Source organism: Rhea pennata, chromosome 8 (assembly GCF_028389875.1).
Source record: "Rhea pennata isolate bPtePen1 chromosome 8, bPtePen1.pri, whole genome shotgun sequence".
Taxonomy (NCBI): domain Eukaryota; kingdom Metazoa; phylum Chordata; class Aves; order Rheiformes; family Rheidae; genus Rhea; species Rhea pennata.
Genome location: NC_084670.1, coordinates 11,231,160 through 11,243,286, shown reverse-complemented (window position 1 = coordinate 11,243,286; position 12,127 = coordinate 11,231,160). Strand labels below are relative to the sequence as shown.

The 12,127-nt window shown below is 40.8% G+C and overlaps 1 protein-coding gene across 2 annotated transcripts; it reads right to left on the bottom strand.

Annotated features, from left to right (window-relative positions):
• Nucleotides 1-373: 373 nt before the first annotated feature.
• PRDX1 (peroxiredoxin 1) lies at nucleotides 374-8,506 on the bottom strand. 2 transcript variants are annotated; one of them, XM_062581690.1, is made up of 6 exons: nucleotides 8,354-8,506; nucleotides 4,938-5,101; nucleotides 3,715-3,868; nucleotides 3,308-3,430; nucleotides 2,316-2,446; nucleotides 374-756 (listed from the first exon to the last, which is right to left on the bottom strand). In XM_062581690.1, the coding sequence occupies exons 2-6, from the start codon at nucleotides 5,041-5,043 to the stop codon at nucleotides 671-673; spliced, it is 600 nt and encodes a 199-aa protein (XP_062437674.1). In that variant the 5' UTR covers nucleotides 5,044-5,101; nucleotides 8,354-8,506; the 3' UTR covers nucleotides 374-670. The 2 variants fall into 2 exon arrangements, with proteins under 2 accessions (XP_062437674.1, XP_062437673.1); XM_062581689.1 differs by having other exon boundaries at nucleotides 4,938-5,054; nucleotides 8,354-8,504.
• Between the last annotated feature and the right edge of the window lie 3,621 nt (nucleotides 8,507-12,127).

Here is a 12,127-nt window from a genome sequence, read left to right as displayed (position 1 = left end):
AAATTTTAAGCATGGTCTGAAAATAGCCATCTTTGCTTCTAATAAGCACTTTAGTACAGCAACATGAAAGCTATTAATATCTCCATTAACAGATCAGTAGAGCATTGTGGATCTAGTTGTCTACAGCTCAATGGAACTGTAGACATGAGCTTTTAAGTGCTAGCCAAGATCACTAGTCTAGAAGTTGCTTTACTGAATCAAGTGACAATGCCACAACCTGCGTATTCTGAAGCAATACTGTTGCTATCCTCTAGGGAGGTTAAATTCTGTAGATTTATGTTTACTGAACGATCATTGACCATCCGAACAAAGGTACAGCCTGCATTGCTCCTTCAGCCTTCTCAATGACCATAGTTAAGAACAGTAGACAATATGCTCTTTTCACAAGTTTAATGGAGTTACAAAAGGATACTACTGCTCTATATGCAACATATGACTATCCACACACACACTGTATTGTCACTAAAGTCAACGCGGCATGATGTACAGATAATGATCATTAGAATCTTTTTATGAAGGTATTGTCAACTGGACAAACTCTCCAAGTAAAAAAGTTACAGTTTATACCTATAGCATGATCCCCTGACTTAGATGCAACAATTTAGTCAAAGTTCAATAACTGATGCTTGCTCTTTATGTAAGGCATACTAGTTTCCACTTAGACTGAAGTTTACTTCTGCTTGGAGAAATACTCTTTACTTTTCTGAACATCAGGCTTGATTGTATCACTGCCAGGCTTCCAGCCAGCTGGGCACACTGAAATGATAAAATGTTTAAGTTTTACTAGCCATTCCTACAGAACATGTTCTAGACATCATTAAAGCCAACAAGCAACTCAAGAATTGTATATAGTTTAAGTTATACAAGGTACATTATTCAATGTTGCAATACATTCAGTTTTGTTTTTCCTCATTTTATGTGCTTGGCAGTAGCAATTCAAGGAACCAAAGCAATCCAAGCAACCATGCAAGTCTGCTGCCATTTGCACTGCACTCCTCCCTCTCCCTCCCTCCCCCCCCCCAAAAAAAAGGGGGGCGGGAGGTTAGAAGCCCAACAAGGAAACATGAACTCCAGCAGCATACGTCCAAGAAAGGCTTTAACTGTTAGAATTGGATGGGTTAGGAGCAGGGAACGGGGAAACAAATTGAATTGCTCATAGTTCCACTGTATGGCTATCAAAGGACCAAAGTTGTAACAAAATTGTTCTATGTAGTGCCAGACTGATTATTCAGCAGAAAAAAAAAATAACTTGTGGTCTTGAAATTCCAGTGACCCTCAAGTAGCCTTTTTTGCACACAGCCAAGACTCAATGCTTGCTCCATACAAGTATAGATTTTTAGCTATGTTAGTCTCTGCTTCTGAGTGTTGCTACACTCTAGCCTGGTTTAGATTAGACTACAATCCTAGTTTTGGAGGAAAAGGTCTAACAGATTTGACTACCTGAGGGCATAGAGCCTACCTCAGGAGGCTTCATTTAAGAAATGACAACCCTATCATATTAGGGATGTTTCTTTAACTGAGCTGCAGGATAGCACAGAAGTTCAGAGACATTAACTCTCTTCAGGCTACAGCAAAAACAATAGCAGGTTGTTTTTACTAAAACTGATTTATCAGCTCTGAAGCAAGTTAAGCACAACCAGTAGCAACACCTGTCAAATACGGGTCAGAATTACCATACTGCCATTAAGCTAGTTCGCGTAACTTGTTGGAAAGCTTTTTTCTGCAGTTCTTTGCTAGAATTTCCTGAAGAAAAGCTACTAACCTCAGGCACCTTAATATTGCTCTTGACCTCTGTGCTCCCATCCATTTTCCCCCTTTGTTCAGTATCACTACATATGACCACAGAGGAAGACTAGCAAGCTTTCTGGGCACTACTGCAGTGCTTTGTCCAACCATAAGGCTGCTTAGCAAAATACACTGTAAGTACTGATGGCCTCAACCTACCAATTCTGCATGGAGCCTAAATTGTCCTTGCAGGCAAAATTATAGCATATATTCTTTACCAGTTGCATCTCAAGTGTTCTGTCCCTCATAGAGGAAAACATACAATCCCTATGTGCTTAACAAGGTGTCCAGCACTGAATCAGTTTAAATGATATTTCTACATGGGCTCAGCACTCAATGGGCTATTAACTGGAACATAATAAATATAATGATGCCCCTCAGGCAACTCTACAAGCGTTAAGAGGCACGCTTACTTGCCACACACAAATTTATATGTACTGAATATCTTTCAAATCAAGCCTCTATTTAACTTCTCTAGTTGAAATCGTTCTCTAAAAAAACATTAAGATTTAGAAAAAAATAAATCTTACCTTCTCCATGTTTATCAGTAAACTGAAAAGCCTGCACAAGTCTGAGTGTTTCATCAACAGAACGGCCAACAGGAAGATCGTTGATTGTTATCTGCCTTAAGATCCCCTTCTCATCAATTATGAAAAGACCTCTTAAAAAAAAAAAAGTTAAAACTTCAGGTTAGCCTGAAGTATTTCAATATTCAAGTTTAATATCCTATCATGACAAGATGTTCTGTGATCTAGTACTACTGACACTTCCTCTTCCACTCTCCTCCCCCCTATAATACCTTCTGTGTATGTGAGGCATTGAAACAGTAACAGCTTTGAGCTTGGTATTGAACAGGAGCCCTGAGTGGGGCAGGAGGTAAGTCACAACATTTAAGCAGAAAAAATAGTACTTCCTATTTAAGGAAGACACTGGCAGAACAAGAAGGGAAGAAAAAAAACAAAGGAAAGTGAATTGAAGGAGAAGCATTCTTCCATTAGAGGAGCAGCTACACAGTTAAAGAGGAAAAAAAAATGGCAGCTGACTGGCCAGTGTCCTCCAGTCAACATTAAGTTAGAAGTTCAGCTTCCTTAGCAACTTCTGGATAGCTGAACACAAGATAAGGCTCAGGTTTTTAATCTCTGTACTTTAATCAGTGGACTTAAAATCATGAAAAAAAGTGATTACTGCCGTAGTCTTGCATTATATTTACAGCAGCTCACCTGTGTACATGACACTCCTGTGCTTACTAGATAGGTAAGCAGTGGTTCTATGTAATACTATGATCAAAGCAAGGCAGTATGCATTTACTGTCTAACTTACCTACAAGAGATGCTAAATAATTCGCTTTAGTATTTAGACTTCAGTTTTGGTATCTCATAGCTTAGACTAGTTTATACCTAGAACAGCCGATAGTTTTGGCTTGCTGAAGACTTTCAAGTATATGCAAGTTGTGTGCATTTGATGTGTTCCATGTATTGCAACATATATGACAATACTTCAAGTTTACCTCATTGCATATTACCTGTATGCAATACCTTCATCCTCTTTAAGTACACCATATTCTTTGGCAATGGCACGCTTGGTGTCAGAAACCAATGGAATTTTCATAGTACCCAAACCACCTTGCTTTTTGGGAGTGTTGATCCTGAAACAGAAAAGTCAGTATTATAAAAGAGACAGTTCAGGGTAAAGTGCAAGGTATTATAACAGACACTGATCCTTTCTCCAGTATTGCAATTGGTCTGCCATGAGGCAGCATCAGAACTGATCAGTATTCTCAGTTCTGTTGGAAAGTACGTGCATTACCAATACTTCCTTAGTGGCTTTATTTGGTATTTCAGTAATCAGAGTTCTAATATGCTCAAGATTCAGCTCTAGTAATAACTGAGCCTGTCAGAACATTGTATTGGGTTAGAAACAGATTCTTACCAGGCAAGGTGGCAAAAGTGAGAGTCAACAGAAGCTCCAATTACTTCACAGTTAATTTTCTTGAATTCATCAGCTCTGTCACTGTATGCAATGATTTCAGTTGGGCAGACAAAAGTGAAGTCCAGAGGGTAGAAGAAGAACACAACATACTTTCCTATGAGGAGCAGTGTCACCAGTTAGTCTTTTTTACCTTGGCTTTTAATAGTTGTCATATTCAACATTCAGATATCCACAGAGGAGAACCAGCTAGATATAAAAGTACCTTTAAAGATTAAATGGCATACTGCAGGTGCAGGTTTGAGGCTTGCTTTATAGGTAGCAACCCCTATAAAGGGCACAGGGGTTTTTCCTTTCAGCTAAATACCACTTGCAACATGATCCAAGGTCATCCTACAGCTAACAGACCACTTGGGTAGGGGTTTTGTATTGTATCTGCTGAACTGGATGCTCGAATTTGACAGAGAAACATCTGTCTCTTGAGTCTAACCCTCCAGGCTGGTTCAGAGCATATCTCAGTAGTTACACCAGAAGACTCTACAATTTTACTTACGGAATGCAGGATATCACATGCCTGAAAGAACAGAGGCCAGAAAACTTCTCTGTTGTTTAGCTGACTAGTCTACACCTGACAACTGCCTTTAGAGAGCCTGAGGGTACAGAGCTTCTAACTAGAGATGCCTCCTTCCAAGTTAATCTGCATCAGTACTTGATTACTTAAGCCTTTCACTTGGATTTAAAGAGAGGTGTTTTTTTTGTTTGTTTTTTTTGTTTTTTTTTAAGGCATTTTTATAGTACTCCAGAGAAAGAAACTTCACTGGTTAACTGAAAAAGCCTACTTCCCATTGCCAGAAAACTCACAAGAAACAAGATATTGCTGTTCCACACAATTCTCTGGAGATGTTGCATCCTTTTTGTAGCATGATAAAACAAGTCAAATAAGCCTGATCCAGCACTAGTTTAGGGAAATTTTGTCGATTAGCAGGAATTACAGTTCAGCAGGAATTACAGTTCAGACATTTGGCCATGCTGTCACAGCTTCTCCACAGCTTTAAGTCTTCTTCAGCCATCACTCTACAGAATCACTGCACAAGTTACATCCCTCAGGCTGCTACCAGTGGTCACTATTACTTTGAAATCAAATCAAAAATTTATTACTTAGATGTCCTCCCCTCCTTCAAGCGTGGATACTGTGCTTGTATAGTCAGAGAAACAGATAATCTTACCTTTATAGTCAGAGAGTTTGATGTCTTTAAATTGTCCATCTGGCATTACAGCCGTGGCAGTAAAGTCAGGGGCTGGTTTTCCAATGAATGCCTTTCCTGAAGACATCTTGATTTGGTCTAGAAGAGTTAGTAATGGCACAGTTAAGACATCAGTATGTTTGTACCTAAGGCAAATATTCAAAGCATCTTATCAATTTAGAACGAATATCAGACAATGTATCAGCAGTTGGTCTTGCAATGCAAAACTTAAGAGCAAAATTAGATTTGAGTTTGCCATCTGGGTAGTCCAGTAACAACAACATGTTTTTAATCCTACAAAGGAGTACAGTCACCTTCAGATAAATACAATCCAGACCAAACTACTAGCTAGATCGCTAACTGTACAAGATTTATGAACCACAAGACTAAGCAAGTAACAGTAATTGTTGCCTTTGACCAGGTAACAGCTCAGTCTGAGAACTTCAGTTCTAGAGCATTCAATAAACTTCCAGTTTCACTTCGTGAGCAAGTTAGAAAGTCTAAATCTTCTGATTTAAGTGAGGAGACCCTTCAAGTTCACAAGGGAAGTTAAGACCTTGAATTTTATTTTCCTGTTGATTCTGGAACAAAAGAACAGTTGTTAAACTGCCTATGCATATAGGCAGTTGAACTATTAATACCTCACTAGTTGGAGGTATCTATCTCAAAGGAAATACTGTGCAGTGGCTGCCCCCCTCCTTAAAGAACTGTAGTTCTAGAATTGTATCTGCATTCATGGCTACATTAGATGTACAGAAGAGGTATTAATGTCATTCTGCTAGACCTTCAGTAAAATCCTTCTTCCTTCAGTAAATTCGTAAGACTTGCTCAGTGTGCTGCAGTTGAACACTGCATTTTTTTTTTAGATGTATGGCATATACATTAACATCCCTATAAACCTTCCTAAACAGCAATTAGTTATTTAAAAGGCTGAAGTGTAGTTAAATCTTGTTTTGTTTGCAAGTGGAAGACTCACAGTACACTTGGGAATAAAATGTTATGTTAACAATTAAAGCTGTACCAAGTCTTAAACTACTAAGGCTAGGGTTTAGATGTTTTCCCGGTTTGCTTAAGTCTATTAAAGAGGAGGCATAGGGACAAAACTGTACTTCAGGCTGCCTGCCTTAAATGTTACTGTCACACACTGTACCAGTTCTTGTATGGTGCTTCTTTTGCTCAGTTTGAGAATGCAGTATTTGTTTATCTATCACATTAGAATTCCAGTTACTTCTGAAGTGTAATCTTCCAGAGAGGTAACACTTACAAACCATATTTCTTAAGCTCACACAGAAACATTCTGAAGTTCATTCACCTAGTCAGAGCTATAAACATCTAGTTGACTGGGAGACAAGCCTCTGAAAGGTTAATGAGTCTCATATTGCAAGGGAAAGCAGAGATTCGAGGATCTCTTGCTGGCAAGGCAGTATGTTTTTAAGCAGCTTGAGCGCACCTCGTTTCTTGGCTCATTCTCCTTCAGCAGCCACATTCCTCCTACAGAACTAGTCCAGAAGTCATAAGGCTTCAGTTTTCAGCTCAAGTTCAAACTGGCCAGTTTAGCCTTTACTAGCACCATTTTATCTTTGAGAGGTTCTCTACTATCTGTAACTAATACTGTGAGGATACGCAAATCAGCTATCTCTCAGCCTTCGCTTTTAACTCCCTCTTGCAACAAGCTCTTCAGCCATTTGTTCAACCAGGGAGTTCAACTGCAGCACACTGAGCAAGTCTTAGGAATGTAGGTGGCCAGAACTATACAGCATGATCACAGGATTTTACTGAAGGTCTAGCAGAATGACAGTAATACCTCTTTTGTACATCTAATGTGGCCATGAATGCAGATACAATTCTAGAACTACAGTTCTTTAAGGAGGGGGGCAGCCACTGCACAGTATTTCCTTTGAGATACCTCCAACTAGTGAGTTTTATCTTATAAGCAATAGCTGTTTAATCTGAAGTGCATGACTCTGCATTTTATATCACTGAATTCCTTTCTTTCCCTCTTAGTCAAGCTCAAGGTCATCTGCTTGCTCAGTAATATGCTAGTCCTCCTCTATTTGTCCCATCAGCAAGTCCCCTGGAATGTTTTTATAGGGATTCAATGTCAAATAAAACCTGTCAGATTTGCTCTTTAATATTTTCCCTTTCTAAGCTATAAGGTACCAAACACCTCACCATGTTGCATAAGGGGACAACATCAGCTTAGGAGACATAGCTGCCCTGTACTGCAAAAGAGCCATCTGCTTCCTTTGGAGCACCCACTGCAACCTGCCAACATTTCTACTTTTCTCTGCAGGGTTAGGACGTGTTCTCACATGTTCTGCTTGGAGTTTAACCACAGCATTTCCTAATCCACAGTGTAACAAAACACAGATTCAGTATTTTATTTCCTTTCATTTTAGGAGAGAGGCATATAGATTACTGCTAGTCAAGTACAGTTAAATCAGGTCAGAATATCTTTCAGTGCTTATAGCTGCACATAGCCTCCATTATCTTCAAATTGCAATTATAGTAACTAGTCCAGCACTCCTGGAAATTCGTAGCTTTAGGATAACTGAACCATAGTGGAAAGACTATGGTTCCCATCAAGCCTTCCCCTTCACTACCTTCAGATTGTCACCAAAGTGTGGTTAAGTCACTGAGCTGCGGTCAGAATTAAGAATGATACTGTCACAAATCTCCTCGGTTCAAGTATACCACAGTCAGGTATGCAGACCACTGAGTTTACTTAGCCGAAAAAAAAGCTCAGAAAAAGAGACCCAAGCATCACCGGCACAAGAGGTCACTAAATCGCTCTGCGACAAACGACTGCTGCCCCCTGCAAATGGCAGGCTCCTTCAGCTCAGCCACACACACCCTTCTTAAGCGTCAAGATCAGAGGCCTACATGCTCGTGGGTCCCGCCAAGACTTAACCCGAAGCTTTCGGGACCCCGGGCCGGGTCGGGCGGCCGGCGCCACTGGGCGCTGCTGCCAGAGCCGCTCCCTGCGGGCGCGCCCCGGCCAGCCCCTCCCCGCGAGCAGAAAGCAGATAAAGGCAGGCGCCCAAGAAAGGGTTAACTTCCCCTTCTGCCGCTCCCCACCCCCACAAAAACGGGAGGGAAAAAAAAAAAGCAGCGGGAGAAGGCCGGACCCCGGCGGAGCCCTCCTCGGGGGGGCTCCAGAGACCGAGAGGTCGCCCCGCACCCCCTCCGGGCGCCTCCTTCGCGACCCCATCCGCGCAGAGCGAAAGGCGAGCGATTTCGCGGGGGGGGGGGGGGGGGGAGGCGGGGGGAAGGGGGAAGAGAACGAAAACAAAAAATCGCGGAACAGCCCAGCAAACTGCACCCCACCGCAGCGGCCGCCCCGCGGCAGGCGCGCCCCCTCGCCCCCGGCCCCCGAGGCGGCATCCGCCGGCGCTTACACAAAGGGGCGAGCGGCTCAGGGCTCCCTCCTCCTCCTCCTCCTCCTCGTCCTGCAGGAAGCGCCGCACTGCCGCAGCCCCCGCCGCGCCGCCGCCTTTATAGCGCCCCGCTCTCGCGAGGCCACGCGGCGGCGCGGGGGGCCCGGCCGCCCCCCTGTGCAAAGGCAGCATGACTTGGCACCTTGGCCGCGATCGCCGAGCACTTGCTCGATAGGGAGCTTCCACGGGCTTATCTCAACGGAGACGCTGTCCCGACTGTTACAAGCAGCAAGAGAATTTGAATACACCGAGATAATTGTACAGAGAGTGTCTCGGGAGGTGCCCCGAAAACATCTAGTGCAACGGTCATAAACAATTCATGGGAAGGTGTTCGAGTGGCTCATTGCAAGGAGAAATGGATTTTTTTTGAATGTGTTAATATGACCAAGCTATAATTAATTAAAAGTCAGTAGCCAAAAAAGAGGCAGGGGATGCTCTGGATTTTGAACAAGATTAGTATGACTGATGTGCCATTTAACTGAATGGGAGTTTTGCCATTAACATCAATAAAATCAGACCTTCTATTAACAAAACAATGTATGTGCACATAGACTATTGCATAGGGGGAGTATCAAAACTTTTATCACCTTCCTCTGTATTACAAACTGTCTCTTCAACCTGATACTGATTCCTAAGGCTTTCACTGATTGAATGGGAAGCCTAGCGCAGATCATATAAGTCAGGCATAAAGACAAAAATTAATTTAAGCATGATCTCTGAACTTTGGGATGTGGGATGAAAACTCTCAAAAGATGCATTTATTCACTTCAGGGAGCTTTATATCCTTTCCAGAGCAAATCTACTCCGAGACATTTAGCCTGAGTGTTTTCCCACACGCATTGTGTTTGTATTTAAGACTAAACTGAAACAGACCTTGCATTTTTGACTGAGGTACAAAATTTGTATTTTAATATTAAAGTTTTATTAAATATTTAGTGTTAAAGGCCATAACGAACATATCAACAACAAAAGGGCTTACTTTAGTCAAAAGTGATAAACTTGTTTATCAACTGACTTTTACTCCTTGTCTATTTCAGTGTAAAGTCATGTTCCTTATACCTGTTAAAACATGATTACAAACTGTAATGTGGAGAAAACCACAAAGGATTAACAACATTTAAATGTTAAAACAATGTAATCTGCACTACTATATAGTGTTGGTCAGTGACCATAGCCCCGTGGTGATTCACCCAGGAAATGGCTGGTTTCAATACCAGATGAAGTTTCTCTTTTAAATATAAAAAGCAACATAACATGTATACATACGTTTTTAAAAATGGATTCATCTTAATGCAAATATTTTATCTACTGTAATATCAATTGTTGTCTATCTATTAAATGTGCATTGTAACACGCTTAATATTTTATAGAAAAGAAACTAAACTTTCATGGCTCAGTCGATGTTATGACAACTGAGGTCTATAAACTGAGGAATGTATGTACCTACCTATCATATCAGGCCATAAACCCCGAGAACAGGTTAACCCCAGAAACATCAGGCAGTCCCAATGCAAACCTCTAGAACAATGCAGTCTTACTGCAACTCTAACAAATTTACCAGTGGACAAGGCAGTAGTGACTTTCTCATGGCTTCAAGTTCTTTTAATGCTTGCTGTGCTAATTTCTCACACTTGCAGATGCATAGTATAAATATTTTGCATAGCTACCACGATGCAGTTTGTTCCAAGTTTGTGCCTTAAGCATGGCATTCCCATTCATGTGTTCATGGCCTCATTACATTTGATTAGTTTCTGAGCTATACTTTACAAACATCTGTTTCTGGAGGTTTTGGTGTGAGAAATTGTCGGAGCTGCTCCTTGTTCAGTGAGCATATATATTTCTGTAGCCTCTTTCAGTCTTTAGATGTAAGATGGTATTTAGAAAACAAAATGAAGTTCTTCAAGAAAGAAAAGGCAGGCCTTTCACAGGTGCCAGAAGAACAGAGTGTTCTCTATACCTCGCTTCTGCACACATCTCTCTTTGCACAGAGGATTAGCCTTGGTGTCATGCTCTTCTAAAATAGCTGTCAGACAGGATCATCTTGTACCTGATTAGCATGGACCATCAGCAGAACAAGCTTAGGTCTCTTTGCACCCATATATGCAGATATGCCCAACATAAATGGATTATGGATAAACAAAGAAGAGTGGGATGGCCCTTCTATGGAGGAACACTGAGACTGTCCTAGCATGTTCAAATAAATAACACAAACATACTTTACATGTATCATTTTGATGACAGCATCTTCCAGTCACCTCTTTTGGGAATGGGTCCCTGATGTGCCAAGGTACAAATAAATGGGACAAAGGTCCTATTTAAGGACACAAACATATGTTTAGGTTTCCATGAGTTTTGCTGGGGCAGAATTTGAGGATTTTGTGTAAGTGTATCCAGGACTTATGGAGGAATATGAGCCTAGTAAGAACACTTGCTTGAACTGGGCTTGGGCTACTGGATACCAGGAGCATGCCCACTGAGCATATACACATCAGTTTTATGGCACTTGCCACACAGAGATGATCCAAGCATGCCCTCTAAATCCAGCACATTAGGAAATCACCATACATGTTCTGTAGAGCCGATCTCTGCACATGCAGAAAGTCTGCTGAATCCTGATCAGACTGAATTTATTGTATATGTGCAGTACCACCAGGGGCACAGTAAAAATAAAATCCTGACCTTTTGTGGACAGTGAAATATAATATAGGTGAAAAGTCTAATGACTGAAATGTTCTCAAGCCCCTGGGCATATATGTGTAAGTGGCTGGTGCACACTAGATTTAATTAAAACAATTACATATCATTAAATATACAAAGCACATATTTGCCTTTTCTTCTTTAACTCAAATTAAGACTATGTTTCTAGATCAAAATGTCCATGTTACCTTTTCCTTCCCTACATACCTACTTTTTAATTAACAATTTTTATGGCTGTATGCCTGGATGATCACTATCTTTTGAAAACAAAAGGATTGTCTCTTCTTTCCCTTCTCTCTTTTACTCCTTATATATTATTAGAGGCTGAGGTTTGTTAAAGTTTTTGTATTTAGCATTCACATAATTCAAGCATCTTTTCCAGTGTTAAGACTGTTGTTTTCAAGTGATTTGTGACTGGCAATGTCTCCATAAAGACAGACCAAACCCAGCACACTCTTTCCCCTTGATTCTTTCCTCCTCCCCAGCTTTTTATTTCCTCTATGTTACTTTTTGTTGTCTTTTCCTTGCACTCTCCTTCCACTTTCCTGTATTTTGCCTAAACAGAAATGAACTACAGAAAAATCTGGTCATGTGAATGCCCAAGGGAGTAATTAGCCTTTGTACCCTTAGTCTCTGTGGTGATTTAATTCAGAACAGCAATAAAAGAATCAGCAGAATGATCTTTCTGAAAGGAAATAAAATCCTGTTCAAAGCTATGTTAGGTATACATTTTGCCTGCATTTCTGATAGGAGCTTAGCATACTTTTCAGATTCTCAAAGTATATAAATTACTTACAAGAATGGAAGCCTGGGATAAAAGTCAAAACTGGATGTAATTTTCTTTAGCCATAGTTTAGTACAGTCACAGTTTAGTACAGAGTCCAGTACACGGAGGGGTACTCTTCTCTCAGTTACAGGCCAAATTCTGCTCCTGTTGAGATCTATAGAAGTTGCAGGTTTGACTTAGCAAGATTGCACATATTCAGTACTAATGATTCTATATTAAATTCAATCCTTTTTAAATCTAGTTAAACCTTA